We start from the raw sequence: 25,158 nt of genomic DNA on the forward strand, positions 1-25,158 counted from the left end.
TTCTAGAGGGTTTCCAAACCTAGGATAGAGCCAGCAATTCATTAGTCTTTGTCCTGTTTCCAAGAATCCCAAATATACAAGAATTCCTCATTGAAAAGCCAAGCATTCTTGGGGGAAAGTGTGTGTCACCAAGAAAGCACGATTCCTCACATTGGGAAATGGGATCGTAGTCCAGTCCAGGAAAATAAGTGTAGATTTCAGTGCCAGATGGAAGTGGATTGGCTCTCCCTGACACCTCCCCTCCCCAGCCACCCACCCCTCACAAACCACAACCGGGGAGCTTGCCTTCCCAGTTCATCTGAGGGCACTAACCGGATGACATTTTCCTCTGGAGACAGAAGGAAAGAAGAGGCAGATTGGGGTGTGTGTGTGTGTGTGTGTGTGTGTGTGTGTGTGTGTGTGTATGCACAGTTCTCCTCACCTACAGGCCACTTTCTGTGCAGTTCCTTTTGGCATGGACCACTTACTGCATGAAGAGCCCTCTAGTGAGTTTTTGGGGTGAGGGTGGATCCCCAAGAGTGAGTCATAGTCAATGAGTCTGACTGTTCTTCCACTAGGAGGAAGCATCTCCCCCCACGTTGGGGCAGCTCAGCTTACCAGAATATCTAAGGTAAATGAATAGGAAATCTGCTAAAAAGCATTTAGAAAGCAACCTCTTATGGCTGCGTTATGCAAATTCATAGGCTAGAAACAGAACAGGCACCAAGAGGAAGCACGTGAGCTGAGTGAGCAGAGTGTGTGTGGAGTGGGTTATAATCAAGAAAAGCTTTAGGAGGATATGAAGTTGCTTTTTTTTTTTTTTTAAAAAAAAAACTTTCCCTCCTTTATTATAAAAGAAACATGGATTTATTATACAAAATACACAGAAGACAAAAATAAAATTAGTTTATGAGCCCATCACAGGGCACTGAAAAGAGACTTCGATCTTTCTGTTCCTCTGCCCCCTTTCCCGCAGCTTCCTACCTGGCCACAAACCACACTTAGAAAATCTGACTTCCCAGTTCACTTAACATTTGGCAATTGATGTTTCCAGTTTTTTTTCTCCACATATATTGTAAAAGTATGGTTGAGTATATATTGTATGTGCAGATGTTAGACAGTTTTGTATTGTGGTTTTATCTGCTGCTTAGTATTACCCACTTTGTAAATGAGATGAGTCCAGTGAGGTGTGGAAAAGGGTCATGGCCACTGTTTGGTAGAGAGGAAACTGAGAACTGGGGGAAAGGGGCCCTAAAAGACCAGCTGATACCCTGTGGGATGGAGGATCTTTTAAATCAAGTCTGTGGGCTGCATGCAGCCCAGGATGGCTCTGAATGAGGGCCAACAAAAATTCATAAAATTTCTTAAAACGTTACGAGATTTTTGCAAGGTTTTATTTTATTTTTTAATTTAATTTAATTTTTTAAAAATTTTAGCTCATCAGCTGTCGTTAGTGTTAGTGTATTTTATGTGTGGCCCAAGATAATTCTTCTTCTTCCAGTGTGGCCCAGGGAAGCCAAAAGATTGCACGCCCTGTTTTAAATGATAGAAGATGAAGAGCATCTAAACTTCAACCTCCCAGCTCCTATATGCGTTGGGAGCTGTAACAAAGTCAGCCTCACCTTTGACCTTGGATTGGTTTCCCTAGCCACAGATGGAGCTCTGATGCCATTGTTGGGGTTGGTGTTGGGTGGGCACTGTGGTGAGCACTTCACATACAACTGATTGTCACACCTCTGAGACGCAGGTGGTGAGTTCCTCCGTTTTACAGATTTGGAAATTAAGGTTTAGAATAGCTAAGGACCTGAAGTAAAATCCATGTGACACAGCAGAATAGCTGCGATTCAGATGTGTTCGTCTTTCTCCTAACCACTGTCCTAGGCAGCTTCTAGTTCCATGAAAGAGAACGTCTCCTGATTCCTCACTTCTTGCTAAGCCTTTCTGGATTGACTCACCAAAGAACAAGGGGTACCCTCCCAGCAGTTCTAGGGAGGGGAGGTTGAGGAGGGAACTCAAATGCCTGAGCCCTGCTATATGGAGTGTGTATCAAGGAGACTTGAGAAAATAAGTAACTTCAGCGTCTATTCTCACCATGTGGCTCTTCCTCCAGGAAGTTTTCCGGGTTGAATTCCACTGGGTACTCATCCGTCTCCTCCTCCATTCTCTTCAGCATTAGCCGGATTCAATTCAGAGCCACTCAGTCATTGATATTGTGACCAGATGTCCCCCGAGGAGCCCTGTCTTTGAGATTCAGAATAAATTAGCTGAATCTCACTGCCACAAACGTAGGGCAGTGGTTCTCAAGTTGTGGGACCTTAGACCAGCAGTGTCAGCATCACCTGTGAACTCGTTAGAAATGTACATCCCTGGGCTCTGCCCAAGGCTCCTGGATCAAGCTCTAGGGGTGCAGCCCAGCGGTTTGTGTCTTATCAAGCTCACATGGTGATCATGGTGCACACTGAAGCCTGGGAAATGCTGGTCTAGAGATTCCAAAATAAGTGGTGGTGGCTTATATTGTTCACCTCTGGCTCTGAGTTCCTATTTCCATTGAATTCGTTAAGATTATTAACTACCCCTAGGTGACAAGCATGGTGGCCCAGAAATTAACAACATGAACTCTGGAGCCAGAGTGCTGAGATTTAAATTCTGTCTCTAAGGCTCACTCATTGTATGGGTGTCCCTGAGCGAGTGGCATAAATTCCCTCTGTTGCAGACCTCTTATCCCTCATATGAAATAATAATGTTATTTCCCACAGGGCAGCTGTGAGCATTCAATGAGGCTGTGTCTGTTAAGTATTAAATACTTAAACAGTGCCTTGCACATAGCAAGCCCACAGGAAACATTAACTCTCATTGGTTTCATGCAAACCATGAACTCTTCTGCACTGTGTTGACCCAGATGTGAAATTACTCCCATACCCCTGGTTTACACACACACACACACACACACACCATTTACACAAGGCTTCGTGAATGCGGTGAACTTTAAGGAGGTCTGGGGAGACCAAGGGTATTTGTATTACAAAAATTTAGAATTGAATACTGGATAACCTTATTCTAAAAGAGATTGCTTGGCCAAAGGTTATGTCATTTGGTCTTCTTCCTCCTCTCTCCCTTGGTGCTCACCAGCAACTCACTCAAACAGGTCCCCCTCTTTATTATTTTGAGTAATTCAGCTATCTTTATTCTCCAGCCCCACTCCTCAGTTCACTTTGCAAATCCAAAGACAACTTCTAAAGAACGGACCTTCTACCCTGATTCTCATGCTGGATTCCTCCCTCATAGAAAAAAGAGAGTAGCAATGAAGATTCATTTTTCCTACTGACATGAACTGTGGTACCTCTCAGGATGCTTTAGTGATAGTCAGTTTTGGTTTTTCTCTATAGGTGTATGAATCAAATGTTGTATTTTTTTCCAATAAATACGTGAGAAAGAATTTGATCTAGGAGTCTGGGGCAGAGCCCAAGGCTGAGCATTTCTAACATGTTCACAGATAATGCTGATACTGCTGGCCTGAGGTGCCACAGTTTGACTGCAATGTATTTTTCTGCAATGGGGCATATTGCTCTATAAGTGTTCCTCTGCTCTTGTTCTAAACCTTCACACCCTCATAACGAGGGATTTGATCACAGTCACAGGTTCTCAAACTTGATACTAGCCCACATAATTCTTGGTTGGGGTGGGCTATCCTTTGTATTATAGGAGGCTTATTAGCGCCCTTAGCCTCTACCCAGTAGATCCCAGTAACATTTACTAGTTATGAGAACCACAAAACATCTCCAGACATTGCCAAATGTCTCTGGGGGTAAGGGGTGTGATGGGGAGCCACCTCCAGTTTTGAGAGCTGCTGGTCTAAGCTAAATATTTCCTGTGATAGTTCAAGTCCATTATATTTTATTGTACCCCACACTTTGTAGACTATTTAAGTTCAGGGGCCTGGATTTATTCATTGAGAAGAAAGGTGTGGAGGAGTCCCAGCAGCCTCTGGGTCCCCCTTGATTTCCAAGGAGAATCATCAACACTTTGTGACTGCATTTTCTCAAAGGCTTCACACTTAACCCATCTGTAATGGAGCCAAGGACATCCATGTCTGTTTCCAGTACCGTCTCTAGTCCTGTTGACCCTCCCCATGTGGCGGGAAACCTCATAGGAACTAGGGAATGGCCTTTGGTTTTTGGCTTATAAATACTCATCATCACATTTCTCTTACTGAGAACTTTTTTAGAATCATGTTTAACATTCTTGTTGCCGTAGTGGAAACTTTTGTTCTTTGGAGGGCTTCCCATCCTAGGCCCAGGTCAGATTCTTCAGCTGAGCTCTGAACATTTTCTGGGGAAGTTTCAGCAGTGAGATTGTACCTCTGATGCACTTACACAACCGTGGTTGGATTCTGGGTTAAGACTTCCAGGATCCCAAGATAGACAACAGGGAAGCTGTGCAGCTGGAGGAAGGCTGTGTGTCCGGGAGTCTTTCTGGGAGGCCAGGATCAAAATCCTTTTATGGTTCTATTGCATTTCTGGGTTTCTCTCCTAGCCCCCTAATGTCTTAAATCTAAGATAAACAATGAGCGCTTCAGTCAGTATAAGATTAGGCTTAATAGCACACCAACTCCAAATTTCAGTGTCCTAAAACAACACAGGTTTATTTCTTACTCATGCTATCTGTCTGGAGTGGGTCAACAGAGGGGCTCTGCTTGTTATGGTCCCTTAGGAACTGAGGCTGGCAGAACAGGCCTTGTCTTCAATGTTGACAGCTGCTGTGCTAAAGGAAAAGGGAGTCTGGTCCTCACAATTAAAAGCTCTAGACCACTAATGATGCTTGTTTTTGTCAGGGTTCTATAGTGAAACAGAACCAATAGGACCTCTCTCTACATATATCTGGATTTGTTTTAAGGAATGGGCTCCCATGATTGTGGGACTGGTAAGTCCAAAATCTGCAGGGCATGCCAGCATGCTGGAGACCCAGGAAAGAGCTGATGTTGCAGCTCAAGACTGAAGGCAGTCTGGGGATAGAGTTCCCTTCACTGGGGGACCTCGGTCGTTTTCTCTGAAGGCCTCCAACTGATTGAATGAGGCCTACTCACATTATAGAGGGTAATCTGCTTTACTCAGAGTCTACTGATTTAAGTGTTCATGTCATGTAAAAAAAAAAAAAAAAAAAAAAAAACCCCAAAAATCTGGCTGGGCATGGTGGCTCACGCCTGTAATCCTAGTAATTTGGGAGGTCGGAGTGGGTGGATCACCTGAGGTCAGGAGTTTGAGACCAGCCTGGCCAACATGGTGAAACCCCATCTCTACTAAAAATACAAAACTTAGCTGGGCATGATGGCACATGCCTGTAGTCCCAAGCTATTTGGGAGGCTGAGGCAGGAGAATCACTTGAACCTGGGAGGCGGAGGGTGCAGTGAGCCGAGATCATGCCACTCCACTCCAGCCTGGGTGACAAAGTGAAACTCTGTCTCCAAAACAAAAAAACAAAAAAACCCCACAGCAACCTTTATACTGGTGTTTGACCAAATACCTGCTCCCATGGCCAAATTGACATACAAAATTAACCCTTATGACACTCACCTTCTATTTTCAGTGAGTGCACCAAAATTAGTCACATGGCCCCACCCAACACAAGTACCCAGGAAGTACAATCCACTGTGTGCAATTGGGGGTGGGGACCAACAGTATTTGACTAAACATCAATAACTGGCACAACTATAAATTATTTTATCTGAGGATGAAAGAAAGTTTGAATCTGTGATATTTTCATGTTAATGCATTCTACTAACACAATGCAGAAATAGTGTTAGATTTAGCTCTTACCTGCTCAATTCGTTCGTAGGGGAGCTCATGGAAGAATGTGGGTTGTAGCGTGGCCTGGCCTCCAGGGCGACTAAATTTGAACACTGTTACTGAACATCTTCCTCTGTTATACTTCTGTATTGTTTTCTTTATAACATGTTTTCTGTGTGTGATGTTGCATTTAAAGCCCATTTGTGTGCTATGTAATTGAAGAATGCCTTGCAATTAATTTGGCCTTTGTGACATCCTTTTAGTATAAACTCTTTAGTTTCCTTTTTCTTGCTTGGATCGGAATCATCAAAAAGGGCTCAGGAGCCAGCTGTCGCTCTGTGTCTTCTGCTACTGAGTCACTGTGTTTCTGACAAGTCCCTCCCGAGTTTGGGCCCTCGTTTCCCTGTCTAGAGTGGGGTTGAGCAATGTGATTTCTAAGGTTCCTTCCGGCTCTGACATTCTGTGTGCCTTTGTTCCACACCCTCTCTCAGTGATGCCAGTGCCAGGAGGTACAGCCCTGGGGATGTGTAACAGGGTTTTCCTCCATAAAACTGGCAGAATTGTTCTGGGTTCTTTCTTGAAAATGTGGCCCCTCATCAGTGCTCTGGCCATTTTGCATGCACTAGCTCACAGAGAATGCGGCCTGCACCCCAGCTAGTGAGCATCATTATCATCATCTCTGTGCCCACTGGTGCTCGGCTTGGCTGGAGGAAGCTGAGGACAAGAGGATGTTAGGTTGGAGCACGGGGAGGCCTGTGGAAGGCAGGTACGGGGGGTAGAGTCTGGCCCAGCTGAAAATGGGCTTGGGGAGCCTGGCCAGTCCTTCAAGTCCATCTGGGCAAACCTAGTCTTCAAAGGGCAGAGTTACAAGGACCTCAAACGCTACTTACCTCCTCTAGTACTAACATTTGACACATCTAATGCCCATTCATTGTTGTGAAGTTCGAATGAGGTAACTCATGAGGAAGGGCCCGCAGAACTAAACACACTCTCAAACAGAATTACGATCATGTGCTGCCTGACTCCACACAATTTTAGTGCTAGTTGCTGGGGACAGAAAAGTGAAAAAAAGATGCTCAGTTAATTAGCATACAATGTGATGCCACCTCTAACAACAGATTTTGGATGATGTCTTAGTTCAAGCTGCTCTAACAAAATACCATAGATTGGGTGACTCACACAGCAAACACTTATTTCTCACAGTTCTGGAGGCTGGAAAGTCGAGATCCAGGCACTGGCAGATTTGACATCTGGTGGTTCAGCCTTCTCACTGTGTCCTCACATGGCAGATGGGGTGAGACAGCTCTCTGGGGTCTCTTTTATAAGGGCATGAATCCTGTTCAGGGGAGCTCCACCCTCATGACCTAATCATCTCCCAAAGGTCCCGCCTACACATAGCATCAGATAGGGAATTCTGCCTCAACCTAGGAATTTTGAGAGGACACATTCAGTCCATAGCAATGGGCAAAGCTTGTGGGAGTGCAGAGGAGGGAGTTTTTAAACTTTCAACACTCTGCTCATGGGGGTGGAAGCCTCCATAGCAGCACTGACAGTTTAACCTGGTCTGGAAAGATGGCAAAGACTGCACAGGCGGAGGGAAGGGGCATCCTAGCCTGAGCGAGTGGTAGCGTGCTGGAGAGGCTTATGGAAACCTCTGGTAATCTGGCCTGGTGGCTGGGTGGGGTGGGTGGCATCATGTGGGGGAAGTTGCAGAGGGAGCTGGTGATCAAATTAGGAAAGGTCTTGGATAATGTATGAGGAGCCTGGACTTCACTGAATTTTTCAATTACCAGGTTTTTAAAAACTTTTTATTTCAATTTTGGCTGAAAGAAGAAGCGATTGCTTTAATTTTATTTAAAACCTGCCTGTGGATCTATAATAGGCAAAACTTAACTCCAATAGATTTAATCATAGTGTTGCTGCACTGTCCTGTTAATTTTGCTACTCTCCTTCCTCTTAGAGCTTCCGTGTAGAATACATTTATCTTCTTGCTCTAGTCTCGTCTTGGTTGAAATACTGGAGTGAGAGATAGAAAGTGGAATCTGTATTTTTTTTCTCTTTATACAGAATAATGCTTATTTTAGAATGTGGAAAATACAAAAAACTATAAAGATGAAAAAAGAAATTTACCCTACAGACAAGGTTGGTAGAAGATGAGTGGTTGAGCTCCAGTAGAATCAGTTTTGTTGAGATCCTAACTTTTTCACGTATTACCTGTAAGACCTTGGCAATTTACTAGCTCCAGGCCTCAGTTTCCTCATCCATAAAATGGGAATGATAATCACAGTACCTACCTCCGGAAGTTCCTATGGGGACTAAATCAGTTTATTCATGCAAAGCACTTAGGTAAGTGCTGTGTACATAGTAAATAATTAATATTTCTTATGGGTTATTGCAACACCCTCTGGGTGAGTTCAGCCCTGGAGTTGGAGCTACAGGAGGACAGCTTCCCCTGGGGAATGGTCTTTCTGTCTCCATGTTCCACATCAGGAAAGTGGAGAAGATTGTGGAGGCTAGTGCCGGTCACGGACTAGTGTGTGTTCAGAGTTTTTCCCTAGAGGATGCTGGCTCATCTTCCCTTGCTCCTTCCTTTCTAGCATTTCCACTCCCCTTGGGCTCTTGGGGCAGGCTGTGCCTTTAAGAAAGACAGCCACACATGCTGCTCCTGACAGTGGCCCTGCCTCCCTTGCTGGATGCCTTGCTGGGCTGTGGCTGGGACCCTCCTGGGCTAGATTTTAGTACTGAAGCCTCCAGAGGAGGAGGCACTGCTTCAAATCAAGCACACCCCACCCCAGGAATCCATGCCCACAGAAGGACTCCCTGTCTGCAGCTCCCTGCTGTGGACCTGGGCTCCCAGTGCCCAGCTCTGGGACATCAGAAGATAATTCTTGAGGACTGAGCTCAGGATCCCTAAAAAGAAAGTTGGAAAATAGCTGGATAAACTTGGTAAGTGAAAGAAAGCCACGTTACATCCTCTTCCTTGGATTGAGGATTTCTGATTTGGGGTTGAGTTCTGGTGACTCTTGCCAATAGTATCCGATGGGCAAATGTGAGAAGGAGGAGATAGAGGTGGGGGCTGGGATCCCCAGTGGGTAGCGAGTCTTGAACTTGGAGATAGGCCCCCCCCTTCTGGTGGTTGTCAACCTTCAGCCAGGGAGGTGGGGGTTGACATCTGAACGTAGCTGGAGCTTGGCCCAAGGCGTGAAGATCCGGGAGGGGCAAATGTCACATTTCTCCCTCATTTGGGAAAAACGAAGTGCGGTCAGTGAGTGCTGTTTGTGAAGATGCCAGAGACCAATGACATTTGCAGTCTGAGGGTAAAATGAGTGACCCTGTGAGTCTATCTCAGCAGGAGACTCAGACCAATTCCTCTTCTTCCTATAGGGTCAGGGGACAGACCAGGCCTGGGCCCCAAGAGGTCTGCGTTGTCTCCTTGGATTGAGGCGGTTGCCCATGAGCAGCAGCAGACAGTATCGTAGTGGGAGGAGGCAGGTCTGCCAAGGGCAGGGAAGAATGGAGAGCCTGTTACTGCTGAAGCCTGGGAACGCTGCCTCGGGGGAGGCCCACGCTCCCCAGAGCTGGAGTGAGAAGGAATGGGAAGAGAAGTCTGCAGCAGGGGGATGGGCTCAGCCAGCACCCCCACCCTCTGCAGAGCAGATGCCCCCTTGCCCCATTTCCTGTGGCATGGACACAGGTGAGCTTCCTGGCCTTGAATGCTCAGGTACAGTTTGGAGGGCTGAGGTCTGCAACACAGAGGTGGCCTCCCATGGAGGAGGCAGGAGATGCTAGAAGCCTCAGCCCCTGGCACTCACCCGAGGCCAGGGTTTCCAGATCAGAGACGCTTTCTGCTAAATTATGCTTCAACAGATGTTTTCTGTGTTCCTACTTGTGCCAGGCTTTGTGCTGGGGATTTACCAAAATATAATGTGGCATGATGGAATAGGGAGGGTGCACAGAGCTGGAAAGATATTTTAGATGTGAGATTAAAGCCATTTTTGAAAAGTAACAATAATAGTTGCTATTTATTCTGTACCTTGAATGCACCAATCACTCTGCTAAAGGCTTTGCATCTCATTTAATTCTTGCAGTAGTTTATTGACTCGTGACTAATTTTGTAGATTTCACAGATGAAGAAACTAAGGCTCATAGATTAAGGACCTTTCCTTAAAGATGCAGGGCTGGTAAATGGCAGAGCCAGGATGAGCCTCTTAATTCTTCTAACCATTCATTCATTTGTGTGTTCAACAAAGTTGAATTGCTGGTCTGCTGTGTGGCAGCCATTGTAGAGGGCAGTCAGGACACAGCTGGGATAGGGAGGGGTCCAGGGCAACCTAACTCCGTAGCCTGGGTCCTCACCCCTAGCCAGAGCCCTTCACACTGGGCCCCAGAGACCCCTGGGAACATTATGTGAATGTTTTCTCTAAGGTCTGAGACTCTGCTTGAGAATGTGCTTTTCCTTGAGAAATGTTTCTTTGTTTTCATTTTAATAAAAATACTCTAAAAATTGGAGGCATTTATTCTGAATCATCTGAATGACCACCATGTAACCTACTGTTGGCATGTGATTTTAGTCCCCAGGTTTGTGTTTCTGTGCAAGTGGGCACCGAGTGGTTTCCTAAAATGATAGTTTTTAACTTTTAATGCTTTGTTTCTCAAACTGGGCTCTACATTGTGTGCTTCAAAGGCCCAAAGATTAAGGAAGGCTACATCGACTGATTCCATTGCAGGAAGGGAGAGGTGCAGTATGGGTGTCCCAAGAGGAAATGGTTCAACATCCCCCTCTCCTGGGGGATGAAGAAAACTGAGGGGTTTAGGTTGGGGCAAAGCAGCTTGGGGGGTTCTGAATCTTCTAACCTCCTGGTCTCCAAGCTCAGGATGGACCTAGGCCAGAGACTCAGAGAGGAACAGGCAAGTCAGGAAAAAGGAAGGCCCCGGAGTTCGGATTGGGGTGCTCTGCTCTGACATAGCATCTCTGACCTCCAGCAAACTTGCTCCTTTCTGGGCCTTTGCAGATGGGACGACTTGTGCCAGGAAGGGGAAGTGCGGGGCCTCCCTGGAACACTTTGCCGCTTCCTCCCAAAGAGGGATGTTTTCTGGTCATTCAGAACTTCTGACCTCTCTTGAGGCCCGGCTGTTAGGTGAGAAGGCCATGGCGTGATCCCTGGTGTAGGGAACTGTGCATGCGACTTGGGCCCCACCACCCTGGGGGCATGCAGGGCTGTATCATGCTAGCCTGGTGCCTTGGCCCTTAGATGCGGCTGCGCAATCAGCATCCTTTCTGGATCAGATGTCCTGCCAGTCCAGGAGGCTGGAGGCGGCAGACTCAGGACCCCTGCTTCTCCATCCTCTTCCATCTCCTTTCCCTCCTCTCCCTACTGGGGTTTTGGGTCTTGCTGTCATCCCTGCTTTTGAATGATGCTCCATTGTATCTCCACTCTCTGGTTACTGTCCCTCAGCTGGGCTCTGGGTGGTCATTCTGGTCATCTTTTCTCCAGACTCCACTCTACCCTTTTCTGTCTTCTACATTAGGAGTTAGCGAACATTATCTGCAAAGGTCTTGATAGTAAATATTTCAGCTCTGGGGGCCTTCTGTGCTACACATTAGCAATTTGTTCCTAATTTTATCTCCTCAAGAGCAGGAGTCAATAGAACTTGGCTATCTCTGCAGCCTTCCCTGCCCCCAGCTCCATGCCTGCTGGGCAGTAGGCACTCAGGAAGTATTGCTGGCGTAAATCCCAGTGACCTCTCCCCATCCCCCTAGAGCCCATGCCCCAGCATGGGGCTTCTTGGGGTCTAGCTGTGCCATTTTGGGAAATCAGGATCTGGTCACCTGTTGGTTGCTGTGGCATCCTGTAGCTAAATCCATCTCTGGCCCTGTAACCTGAACCGGCCCCAGGCCCTGTGCTCCAGGATCGAGTGTCTCTGTTTGTTTTGACATCCCATGTGGGGCATTAGAGATCCAGATTTCAAAGCAAGAATTTTTTCTAGCAGCCGTTGAAGGCCAGGCCCCTGCCAGCTCCCGGGCTCCCATGTTAGCATTTTCAGTTAATTAAGAAAACAAACCCCACATCCCTGACAGGGGTGGTTCTCCCGATTCAGGACAGAGGACTTTGCATCAGCATAGCATGCAGGAGAGGCTGGCCAGCTCCTACAGGCAAGACGAGCTGAGGGAGGCAGATGTTTGAGCTGGAGAGGACCCACTGGTGCCTTCCCAGCAAGAGCAGGTGCCACAGAAGTCACATGGTTGGGAAACCAGCTCCGGGCAGGGTCCAGAGCATGGAATTTCTGTTCCTCTTTCCCCCTCCAGGGTGCATTCATCATGGGTGAGGGCGTGGGGAAAGGCCAGCAGGGTGAGAATAGCACGGGGAGACACAAAAAGACTTTCTTGGGACTTGCTAGGCTTCCTCTCCAGAGCCAGGTTATCCCAACGGTCTAGCTCCTGGAGGAGAATGATGAGAGGTGACCTGGGGTGGCTTCAGAGGGGCCCAGGTAGCTGACCTGCCAGCCGCCAAGGGGGAGCCTGATCAGAGAGGCTGCTTAGCCATGCAGGGCCTCAGTGTGAATTTAAGAAGGGTCTTTGTTAGGCTGAGTGCGGTGGCTCATGCATGTAATCTCAGCACTTTGGGAGGCCAAGGCGGGAAGATCACCTGAGGTCAGGAGTTTGAAACCAGCCTGGCCAACATGGGGAAACTCTGTCTCTACTAAAAATACAAAAATTAGCCAGGCGTGGTGGCAGGCGTCTATAGTCTCAGCTACTGAGGAGACTGAGGCAGGAGAATTGCTTGAACCCGGGAGGTGGAGGTTGCTGTGAGCTGAGATTGCCACTGCAATCCAGCCTGGGCAGCAGAGCGAGACTATGTTCCAAAACAAAACAAAACAAAAAACAAGGTTGGGGGTTGGGTGGGGGGGACTTTGTTTCTTAAAGGAAACATAGTTAAGCATAATCCTGTAAAGTGGCCCAGCTCTGCCAGTGTGTGTGTGTCGGGCACTGTCCTGAGCCTGGCTGTGCATTCACACACACCATCACCGTCTCACCTGATCACATACTCTCTCTGTGGCACCAGGGATAAGATGTGCCCTTCCCCTGCTCCCACCATGGCTGTGATTGGGCAGGTGGGAATTGGACTCTGGGAGTGGAGGGAGCATAAGTGGGACTGGTTTTCTGCAGCCCGATATCTGTACTGAGTGTACTCTCTCCCAGGCGGGCAAGCCCTGCAGGCAAGGTGGGCTCATGCATCTCCTTGGATGTGGGATTCTCTAGCAGTTCACAGCCTGCACACTACATGCAGTGGTCCTGGTACCTCTTGGTGAGAATGGAACAGAAGGGAGACCCAGTCCTGCTCTACCATTGCTAAATGGCCCAGCATACATTATTTGGGCTTTGTGAACCTCTAATTTCTAATGGGAAATGGGGATGAGGTTCACATTTTACGTGTCCCCATGGTGCAGGTGTGTTGGCAAATATGAGATAAGGCATATTTCATGCCTGGTGCAGTGAACCTGGCCTTCTTCCCCTTCAGACATGTGTCTTGGTCCAGCCTGCTGGCTTGGGATGTGGCTGCCTTAAAAGATAGTGGGGAGAAATGATAAACACACGGCTGGCATCTGCTCAGCTCAGGAGAAGAGCCCTGGGGAAGAAGCGATTGTGCGGCCTGCTCCTGGTCTCTCGTATAACTAGTTCAAATAACTGCCAGTTAGTAGCAGATTTTTAAAATATTTTTATTTTACTTTTGAGGGTCTTCTCCTTACCTGCTGGGACTCTGGGGGCTCCCTACTGTGAGTACTTTGTCATTCACAGCACAAGCCCACAGCGAGGGACTGGGGCTATTCTAGGAAAGCAAGTCTCTTAAAAGGTGAGCATCCCTGTGGTGTTCTAAAGCTGGGGAGAAGCCACTTGGGGTTTTGGGGGACTCTCGACTCCTTCTCTTTCTCTCTTTTTCATTTCCAGTGGAATCCTCAGGTAATCGGTTGTGTAGCTGATACGACCAATAACTCCCCTTTCCTGGAGAACATATCCAGTTTGCCTCCTGAGCCTCCTGAAATTCTCGAATCCCTGGACACCAGGCTGGTTTGTTTGCTTTTCTCCTTTTGCTGATGATTTTTTTCACTTCATGTTAGGACTGTTTGCACACAAAAATTAAGAAAAATGTACATAAAAAATCGGATGTGAAATGTGAAAAAGCATACTAATGGTAGGCAAATAATAATAATTAGTATGCATAGTCACAGGTTTCTGTAACTTCAGCTTGGCAAATCCAAATCTCTTGGAATGACTGTCAGGAGCACCTTCCCTTTTTAAAGAGAAGTTTCTAAGTACTCTCCAGGCTTCAAAGAGAAAATCTGAGGTAAGGAAATCAGGAGAAGTTGGGAGTTCATTTCTGGAGTATTTGGGAATATTTAAAGAGAAAGACTGTGTCGCTTGGATCCTAGCAGGGCTCACAATACTTAGGGGAAATATTCATGAATGCATCTTGGCTAAGATTTTTGGAATTTTTAATTTTTGTTTTTATATTGCACTTTTGTAGTTGTTGTTGCCAGTTCAGTAGAAACTCAGGAGAAACCAGGAAGCAAAGCAGGATTTGTCTGCGACTATTTTATGGTAGGAGAGAGAGTTCTGTGCTGTGAATTTGAGAATTGGGTTCTAGACATGGCTGTGGCATGAGTTTGCTGTTGGTCCTGAGGCAAGTAGCCTGCTTCTTGGACCTCAGCTTTCTTGCCTGCGAAAGGGTCTTGAAATGGTAGCCACCTTCGTTCTCAATATCTTGTGCATCCCAGCAGCTGTGTGAGAGGCCTCCTGCAGATCGTGGAGGAGAAAGGAGGAGTTGAGTCCATTCACACACAGGTGGAGAGTGTGACATCCCAAGAGAGGAAGGCACAGCTATCCAGGAGTTGAAAGGGGCACTCTTTTTCAGAGTCTGATTATTGGGTCTGGGTTTGTGGAATGGTGCTTGTTCTCCCCAGGGAATGGTGGCCCTCACTCACGGCTTGGCTCTGTGCGTGTGGGCTCGTGGAGGTCCCCCTGGGCCTGGTAGGATGCGGAGACCTAGGCTTCAGAAACAGTGGCTGGAGGATTCTTCTCCCTGACTCTTTTCCTTGGGGTCCTCATGCCTGGATTACTCTTCAGGGTCTCTGTCTTTGTGTGACGTGTGATACCCCTTGACCCCCTCGGTCTGAGAATGGATTCTCTTAATGGATCAAAGGGGAATTTGGAAAATCCCAAAGCCAGTTTCAGAATTCAAGGGGTATAGACCCTTCATGTCTGAGCCCTGGACTACTTCTCAGGTCATCTCCTTACCAGCTGCCCAAGCTCTGCCTGCCCTGCCGCTGACATTTCTAACTCTTACCCTTGCCACTACCTGAAGGCTCATACCTGGGGAATGCCTAGCTGTCCTTCAAGACTCAGTCCAAAAATCACCACACCTGTAAAGTCTCTCTAACCCCTCCTCCTCCCCATCAATTTCAGGTAGGTAGGGTTCCCTCTCACCTCTGCTGCCACAGGCCTGTCCCTGATGAAGCACTGAGCACAGTGTTTGAAAACCACTGTTCTGTCTGACTGCCACTAGACTATTAGCTTCCAGAATGCAAAGCTCTGACTGGTTCAGTTTTGCATTTCTAGTATGTTTTAGTCCATTTGTGCCAATATTCCACACACTGGGTAATTGATAAACCAAAACAACATTTCTCATGGTTCTGGACTTTGGGAAGTGCAAGATCAAGGTGCCAGCAGGGTTGGTGTCTGGTGAGGGCTGCCCTCTGCTCCTAAGGTGGTGTTTTGTTGCTTCATAATGAAAAACTGTAAAGAGCATAGGTACTCCTTGCATTTTTGCTATTCATTCATGGAGCCAATATTTAATAAGGACCTACTATGCTTTAGCCCCTGACAGTGGAACTATGCTATGGCTTGCATGTCTGTGTTCCTTCCCTTCCTCTGGAGGGAAAGAATGCTGTGTCCTTACATGACAGAAGGAACGGCAGGGCTAAAAGGGCTTAAGCTAATTGCCTTCAGCACCCCCTGCTTTTTTTTTTTTTTTTTTTTGAGACTGATTCTTGCTCTGTCGCCAGGCTGGAGTACAGTGGCGTGATCTTGGCTCACTGCAGCCTCTACCTCCCGGATTCAAGCGATTCTCCTGCCTCAGCCTCCTGAGTGGCTGGGACTATAGGTGCATGCCACCACACCCGGCTAATTTTTGTATTTTTAGTAGAGGTGGGGTTTCACCATGTTGGCCTGGATGGTCTCAATCTCCTGACCTCATGATCTGCCCGCCTCTGCCTCCCGCCCTTTTATAAGACACTAATCCATTCATGAAGGTGGAGCCATCATGACATAATCACTTCCCAAAAAGCCCCACCCTTCACATTATTACAACAAAGATTATGTTTCAACATATGCATTTTGGAGGGAACACAGACACGTGAACCATAACATAGTTCCACTGGCAGGGGCTAACGCATAGTAGGTCTTTATTAAATATTGGCTGCATGAATGAATAGCAGAAATGCAAGGAGAATTTATGCTTTCTACAGTTTTTCTTTAAGAAGGAAGCAAGAATGGTTACTGTTTGGATAATTTACCCAGGGACCAGCTTCACGGGATGGTGTTTAAACAGATAAATCCAATTGGCATCTCTTCCTTGTATACGTTCGTTGACGACAGGGGCCTGGGGAGCAGGCTGCGTGTTCCACACAGCGTGTGTGGATGGGCCTGCACATGCGCCTGGGACTGGTTGTGGGTTGCAAGCAGAGGATGATCCTGTTTTTCTGTAAATACCGAGCCACAAACATTGGCAGCGACTTTCTGGCCGTTGTCCTCAGTGGTGTGTGATTCTTGCGGCTTTTCCCAGGGTGTACCACAGGAGTGTGACAGTGGTGACCATCGATGGGGAGGCTGGCAGCACTCAGGGTGATGGGCAGAACCCCATGGTTGGTTCCCTCTAAAGATACCCATGTTGGAGGCTGAGTGACACCTTGTTTGGCACCAGTTGGAGAGTTTATAGCCTGTGAAGGTTCTTACACTTACCAAGAGGAAATTGGGCAATAGAAATTTATGTGAATGTCCATGGGATAAGAAAAAAGCAACATGTCCCCAGGTCAGTAGTGATCTTACCTTCAGGGGTTTGTTTATGCGTTGGCACACTCAGAGATTTGTACTCAGTGCCTGCCATATATGCTTGTCCTCATTCTAGGGATGCAGACTGAACCTGGTCCCTGCCCTCAGAGGGCTTAGTTTCTGGTAACAGGGTTTGAAGATTGGGAGGATGGGAGCTGAAGCTGGCACCCTCCCCAGAGCTGTTCTGAGCTAGCCTCTCAGAAATGGGAAGTATCATTTCTCCATTCATTAGCTCCTCTATTCACCCGCAAGTTGTTGCTGGCCAGAAGCACCTTGGTACCACCCTTCTAGATTTCTCATGCTCCCTCCTTCCCCAGGCTGAGTTAGAGACCCTTCAGCCATACTCTCGTCATTCCCTGTGCAGCTCCACCGAGATACTTCTGCCCACTACCCCGGCCTGCTCACATGTGTACCGCCTTTCCGACTGGGAGCTTTTTGATGATCAGGTCTTAGTTTTATTCACTGCCGCATCCTACAGTGCACAGTGTCTGGCCCAGAGTGGGGTTCATAGATGGTTGTGGAGTGGATGACCATGGGACAATGCTGGGCTACATTATCATCTCCAGCATTCACGCTGAAGCCTGTGCCTGTCTATTTTCGTCTCTTTCTGGGTCAGTCATGGAGAGGCACGGCTCTCAGGGAAGTTGCTGAGAAGCTGGGGCATTGTGAGAAGTTGGAGAAATCTGGGAAGCCACAGGCTGGAGTCCCTGGGCTCTGGTGAGTCCTCTGTGACCGCCATTCCACACACTCCCTGCCAGGGAGGGAGGCAGGTGGGCTTCAGGGTTGACAGAGTGAGGTTCTGAGTCCAGACTGTGCTTGTGCTGAGGCCCACGTCTTCTTCGTCATGAGTGGGGACAAGCGATGCTGACAGACAGACCTACCCCTGCAGCCCTCCAGCTCAGGCAGCGCAGCTGGGCCAGCAGGAGAGCGGGCCGCCTGGGAATAGCTGGGAAGCAAGTCCAGGCCTTGGGCCCACCTCCCCCCAAGGCCAGGATGTGGCGTGGGACCCAGGCCTGCGGAGGTTCCCACCGCTCAGCTCCTGCACTCCCAAATGCTCCAGGCCCAGGCAGCATTGCTTAGCAGGAGGGGGTGGGGAGGGGCTCCAGCTGCCTGGGTCAAGACTGCATCAGGACCAGGGCCGCCCTACAGGCACACACCTCTGACATTTAGCCTCCACCTGGATAGCTGCCAGTGGTCCTGCAGCCAAGCCTAGCTTTGCTTGGGGGAGGAGAGTCAGGGATTAACCATTTCAGGCCCTTCCTCCATCAGGCAGAGACTGGTCTTCTTAGGTCAACCATGTACCAAGGACTGGAGTGGGTCTATTTACAAATGTTGCCTCTTTTAATCTTCACATCAATGTGAGGGTGTGGGCATCATCTCCATTTCTCAGATGAGTAAACTAAGGCATGTGGGGAGTTATGTAACTTGCCTAAGTCTACACAGTTAGTAAGTTTCATATATTCCTTCTTTATTACAAGGGCCTATTATGCACCAAGTAGTAATTCTAGTCACTGAGGATACAGCAATGAATGAAGGACAAAAATGCCCCATGGAATATACATTCTTGTGGGAGGGATAATAAATACATGGGATGTATAGTCTCTCAGATGGTGATAAGTCTACATGGAAAATGAAGGAAAGGGAGATGGGAGGTGCTGGGAGTGGGGCTGCTATTTCAGATGCCCTTGAAAGACCTCATTGAGAGGGTGGGAGTTATTCACACTTAGTGCTGAATAGGTGCCTGGTGCTACCCTAATCGTTGTACCTGACTCACTAAATTAATCCCCACAATTAATCCCCACAATCTTTGAGGCAGATTACTATTATTTCATTTTCACATGGGGAAACTGAGGCACGGGGAGGTTAAGTAACTTGCCAGAGATGACACAGCAGATGAGAAGCGGCTCTGGGATTTGCACCCAGGAAGTCTAACTCCTGAGTTCTGGTTCTTAACTTGTGTGTGGTACTGCCAGGGCCACAAAGAGAGCAAATGGGTGGGAAGGTCAAGAGGCTTGTAAGACCCCACCTGAACAGTCCAGGTCCGTGGCCTAGGGGGGGCAGGCATGCTGAGGGACAGATGCACTAGGGGGCAGGTGCACTGTGGGGACAGGAGCACTGGGGGGTAGGTGCACTGGGGGGGGGGGTGCAGGGGGGGGAGGGTACCGGGGGGGACAGGTACACTGCGGGGACAGGTACACTGTGGGGACAGGTGTACTGCGGGAGTAGATGCACTGGGGGAACAGGTGTACTGGGGTATACTAGGGGGGCAGGTGCACTGGTGCTCACTCTTCTGCAGCTCCCTTGGTGAGGAAAGGGTAGAGGGGCCAACAGGTCAGTTGCAGTTAAACCTGGATGAAAGTGGGGCTTGACTAGTTTGTGTCAAATAAGGAGAGGATGAACTCCCCAGTGAGGGGGTCCCAGAGGCTGCCCGTCTCCCCTCTCCTCCTATGCCAGCCAGCCTCCCTGAGCCCTCCAAGGACTCAGATCTGAAACAAAAGTGGGACTATTTTTTGCTCTTGTCCTCTTCTTCCCTTCCTTTTGTCTATCTGGGAATAACCCACTTGGTGGTGATGATGATGATGACATAATAGCAGCTCATATTTATTGAAAACTTACTAAACTGGGTGGGGAAAATGAATAATAACACTCAGCTGTGCAAGAAAAAGTAATTGATTCTTATAATGGATAATTTGCAATGAAAAACTTAGTGTGAAAAATAAAGGTACTTTAGTCTCTGATTTAAATGAGTTGCTTTGGAGCAAGGTCCCATCAAGTTGAAATTCAAACTTCCTGTGAGGGCAGCTCCCAGTGCCCCTCCCCTGTATGGTCTGGCTTCCTGGGGAAGCTCCAGTATTTTCATGGTGACCAGGGAAGGGCCTGGGGGCTGCAGGGTTTCTGCAGATCTCCACGGAGCTGTACCTTGCTCTCTGCTGCTTGGGCCTCTGTGCTGAACTCCACTGAAGGGGCCAGGTCTTGTCCTGTCCCCAGGGCCTCTGAGGGTAGACTTGGCACCCACTGCTGAAGCTTAGGGCTTCCTCAGGCCCCTGGCTCTGCAGAACGTCCACCCACTCCTGGAGGACCCAAGTGTCCAGTGGCTGCTCTGGGATGTGAGGATTCTAAATGGGTGGGCCCGAGGGCAGCCCCCAGGTAATTTTCTCAGCTGTCACCAGCCATATTTGCTCAGAACTGGGCTTAGGCAGGGTTTCTTCAAGGAGCGTGACCTTTCCCCAACCCTGCACCCCATTCTGAAATTCTCCAAGTCATTGGGTTATTTCTAATGACACCGCAAACCACCCCACTCCTCTCTTCTCTGGAGGTGGGGAAGGAAGTGGAATCCTGGGCATTTACTTTCTTTTCTTCCTAGTACTAGAAAGATTTTCTTTTTCTTCTTCTTTTTCTTTCTTCTCCTCCTCCTCCTCTTCCTCCTTCTCCTCCCTCTCCTCCTCCTTCTCCTCCCTCTCCTCCTCCTTCTCCTCCCTCTCCTCCTCCTCCTCCTGCTTCTCCTCCACCTCCTCCTCCTTCTCCTCCCTCTCCTCCTCCTTGTCCTCCTCCCTCTCCTCCTCCTCCCTCTCCTCCTCCTCCCTCTCCTCCTCCTTCTCCTCCCTCTCCTCCACCTCATCCTCCTTCTCCTCCCTCTCCTCCACCTTCTCCTCCCTCTCCTCCACCTTCTCCTTCCTCTCCTCCACCTTCTCCTTCCTCTCCTCCACCTTCTCCTTCCTCTCCTCCTGCTTCTCCTCTTCCTTCTCCTCCTCCTTCTCCTTCTCCTCCTTCTCCTTCCCTTCCCTCCTCCTTGATGGAGTCTCGCTCTGTCGCCCAGGCTGGAATGCAGTGCTGCGATCTCAGCTCACTACAACCTCTGCCTCCCAGGTTCAAGTGATTCTTCTGCCTCAGCTTCCCAAGTTGCTGAGATTACAAGCCACATCTGGCTAATTTTTTTTTTTTTGTATTTTTATTAGAGACAGAGTTTCACCATGTTGGCTGGGTTGGTCTTGAACTCCTGACCTCAAGTGATCTGCCTACCTCGGCCTCCCAAAGTGCTGGGATTACAGGCTTGAGCCACTGTGCACGGACTATAAAGGTTTTCTATTGCCCTGTCCTATCTAGAGGAGACATCATTGCCTCGTATCAACTGTTCCTCCCTCTATGCACCATTTTGTTCTGGAAGCTATCAGTCTTCTTTTCCCAGGGAAAACAAGGTCCTGGCTTAGCTCTGATATTAGAATTGTGCAAGAAAAAACGAAAAGGAAAAATGAAACACTGGCATTTTCCAGAAGCAAATATGTTGGGAAATTTTTAAAATATTTTCCTTGTGAAATCCTCTGTATCTGACAAGCAGTGCTATGCCTGAATTCTCACCCAGTCCTCACTACTACCTTGGGGTTAGGTCCTGTCATAGTCTCTACAGATGAAGGAGGTAAGACTTAGAGAAGTCAAGCAGCTTTCCCACAGTCTTGCAGCTTGTTAGTGGCAGAGCCAAGTTTAGAATCTAAAAATTCTGGATTCTTGACCCCGTTGTATGCCTAAGCCTTTTGCTGCTTCTCAGAAACGAGTCTTGGGGTAATGGTTCTTTAGCACTCAGTGACGTGTGATGTAGCGCCTTGAATAATGTACAACATCCCCCAGAGAAATGGGTATGGGTTTCAGTTGGCTCCACCAGGGGTAAATATAAGGGCATACCTCTTATATTGTCATAGGGTATCTCATTTCAGATTTAGAGAGGGGCTTGCTGGTTTTCAAATTCCCCCATTTGTATGCATGTGACTACCTACATCCTTCTTTTTTCACTCATTTTGACTGTGATTTTTCACAAACTGTTTGGGTGACTGCACTGGAGAAAAAGTGTGATGTGGACATCCTTCAACTCCACTCTGCTTCCCTAGTGAAAGAGGCCTTTGATTTGCAGCTGTAGCTCCTGTTTGCCGAGCCTGGTACAGCCCTGACTCTCAGTCCTCAAGTTGGCCAAAGCTCTGCCCTTTTCTGCCTGCTAGGAGCTGTTGAGGATCATGTGCAACATTTGAAAACTCAGCTCTGGTTTCACTTGCACTGGAGTTGAAAGGCCAAGGGGGTATCTGGGCACCACCTACAAATAATCAGGGGGAAATAAACTCCCACTTTATGTTTTAAGCTTTTATTACATAATCAGCATCATGCTGTTGGTGTTATAATATTGACTGTATATAAGAGGAAGGAGAAAATTCAGCCATAATCACACCACATGCATTTGGATTCACATTTCCAAAAGCTCCAATGCCCTGGGAATTCTGAGATGGAAGGCAGGGAAAGGAAGGGAGCAAAATCAATGAGAAGTGATTAAGGTGACCTGAAGTGGCAGGAGCCAAGCCAATGCACAGGCTCAGTTTCAGACTCACTTTCCCTTAAGACGGAGCTCTGGCATTGTCTTCTCCAGGAAGCCTTCCCTGGTGTCCTCCTTGTCAACAGCCAGCTGTATCAGGTGCCTCTCTCCACCCACACCACAATGCCTTACATGGGTCACTATGTGCTTCCCGCATTGTGTCATGACTATCTGTTTATGTGCATGACTCTCCCACTGGACTGTGAGCTCCAGGTGCTCAGGAATGTATTTTGTTCATCTCTTTATCTCTGGTGCCTGGCACATCTGAACAAGCCCAGAAATGCTGGTTGACATGGTCATAAGGTAAGATGCTGGACATAGAGGTCCAGGCAGTGACAAAAGATGGCATGCATTTAGACTCAGACAAATTTCTAAAGTCTGCAGGGTGGAGAACAGCATGGGGTCATGAAGTGTGTTATCCATGTCTGATACAGTATGTTTTATTTTATGTATTTTCTGTGTGTAAAAGAGAGAGCAGGAAGATTTGACAGTGTCTCACCAGTGGCTGGGAGATCTCTTCTCATGTTAGAAGAGACTTGATGAACATGAGCTGGGGCTGTATTTTTTCCTTATGACAATATGAGCTCCTAACTCTGGGCTCCAAATCTAGTGCTCTCTTCTTTAGCCTGCAGGAGGGCAGGGACTGTGTCTTTTCTCATATTGGTGCCAGGTCACAGAGTTGGTGCTCAGAGAACATTTGTGGAATGAGTGGCTGAATGAATGAACAAACATATGGAGGAAGGAACTCTTGCCATCCAGTGAGATTCATCAGGGAAGGCTTGAGGAGATACGCATTGAGTGTGGCTATGAAAGAGGCAGGGGCATGGGTTGGCGAAGATGCAAAGAGGACTCTGTGGTTGAGTGGTTGGAAGAAGGCTGTTGGTGCCCCTCTTGGTGCCCACCCTAATGAGATGGCCAGGCTGATGCTGACTTGGAAGGACCTTGTCTTGAGAAGGGGAGGTTGGGGAACTGAGGGAAGTCATACAAAGACAGGCCCAGAGAGGGCTTCCCCCTTATATTCTTCTTCCTTTCCTCCAGAACTTGGAGACATTGCTAAGATTCCTTGAATCCCCAGGGCAGGGTTGGGGGTGGGGTGGTTGGGGGGACAGTTCTAACAAATGAGTCTGGACACAGGCATGTGGAGTGTGGCCCAGAGAAAAGGGGAGGAGGGGAAACATGGATTGCAAGCTTGGAGAGAAGGAAGTTCTATTTTGGGTGACTTTAAATCCCAGCCCCTCTGCCGGCCAGATTCGCAGCAGACCAACCCTCTCTGCACAAGATTCCCTCATTCTCAGTTCTGTGCACTTGCTCTGGCTCCATTTTAGCTCATGTCGCTGCATCCTGTAAGACTTAGTTCATTCATACTTTGCTGTTCTATCTCTTGGTATCCTTGCCTGCATCTAAAACCTTCCCCCAGCCTTCTTCTTAAAGAAGTCATCCCTAAATAACAGCAGCAAAAATGACATCTACAGTTTATCCACATTTCTACTACGGGCCATGCACCATCGTGGGTGCCTTATGTGTCCTTCTTCAACTCACAAGAAAAACGTGAAGTCATTCTTACTGTGATCTCTAGTTGACAAATGAAGACACTGAGCCCAAGAGAGGTCAAGTAAACCAGGCAAGGTCATATTGTTAGTTGGTGACAAAGCTGTACCTAGAACCCAGGTATGCCTAACTCCAAAGCCCCATTGTCATCTCTTCTCATAGCTACAGAGCCTTCTCTCTAAATCAGAAACTCTGGGGTGGGGCCCAGCAATCTGCATTGTAACAAGCCCTCCAGGAAATTCTGATGCAGGATGAAGCTCGAGAATGGCTGCTTTGGCTGATCTGGCTCCAAACTGGCTGCAAACCTCCAAGTCCACCCTAAATTGGGGGAAAGCCCATTTGTTAACTGCCGTTACTCAGCCTTACTATTCTATTTACTAGCTCTGGACATAGGGCAAGATACTCAAGTTTCCTGAGCCCTTGTTTCCCTGGTTGTAAAATAGGAACAATTCCAACTCTTCTAGAGGCACTGCCCTGGTGTCTGGTTTCCAAGAGATCTTCTGTGAGTGGCTGTCAGTACTCAGCACCTTAGCATCACCTGGAGAACTTTCACAAAATATTAATGCCCACTCCCTCCCTTCTCGGACTAAGTCAGCATCTCTGGGAGTGGGCCTGGGGCATGAGTAGCTCTGATGTGCATGTGGGTGGAGAACCCTGCTGCCCGCTCTCAGGCTTCTCCCTCCCAATCACTTCCTCAAGGGAAGAGCCAAGGCGTCTCCAACTGGTGACTCTCAAAGAAGTATGAGCTGGGCCTGCCAACTGCTTCCTCCATCTCTCGGATCTGCCACCTGCAGGGTGGGTGCATCTGGCCGGCTCTTGGCCGTGAGCTCAGGAGCTTGCTCCTATGGGGAGGTCCATGGTCCCCATCCTATGCCAGTGATTGGATGTGTGAATTGGCCTCATTCATGAGTGGAATATTAGGAGTGCATTTGGCCAGTAAAGCCACTTCCTCCCAACAACTCTATCAGAAACATAGCTGCTATTCTCATACTCCTGACCTCAGGTGATCCACCTACTTCGGCCTCCCAAAGTGCTGACAATTATGATGAAACCCCCGTCTCTACTAAAAATACAAAAATTAGCCAGGCATGGTGGCACGCGCCTGTAATCCCAGCTACTCTGGAGGCTGAGACAGACAGAATTGCTTGAACGCGGGAGGCAGAGGTTGCAGTGAGCCGAGATCGCGCCATTGCACTCCAGCCTGGGCAACAAGAGTGAAACTCCATCTCACAAAAAAAAAAAAAAAAAAAAAAGATGCCATTTTGACCTCTATCAGGGGCTTCATGCGTCTGTTTCTCAATTGGTCCTGAACTTGAGCATGAAGGGGAAACTTGTATGTATGGCCCCTACAAAACCCCAATGCCATATATTTTATGGAGTTATTGCTG

The 25,158-nt window shown here is 48.1% G+C and overlaps 1 protein-coding gene across 1 annotated transcript in view; it reads left to right on the plus strand.

Annotated features, from left to right (window-relative positions):
- The first annotated feature begins 1,753 nt into the window (after positions 1-1,753).
- DAAM2 (dishevelled associated activator of morphogenesis 2) overlaps positions 1,754-25,158 on the plus strand; it is a 91,226-nt gene continuing 67,821 nt past the window's right edge. The window contains exon 1 of the mRNA XM_025383398.1: positions 1,754-2,101. Within this exon, the coding sequence (XP_025239183.1) occupies positions 1,996-2,101 (106 nt within the window). The 5' untranslated portion in view covers positions 1,754-1,995. The remainder of the gene's footprint in view (positions 2,102-25,158) is intronic.

Source organism: Theropithecus gelada, chromosome 4, assembly GCF_003255815.1.
Source record: "Theropithecus gelada isolate Dixy chromosome 4, Tgel_1.0, whole genome shotgun sequence".
NCBI lineage: Eukaryota > Metazoa > Chordata > Mammalia > Primates > Cercopithecidae > Theropithecus > Theropithecus gelada.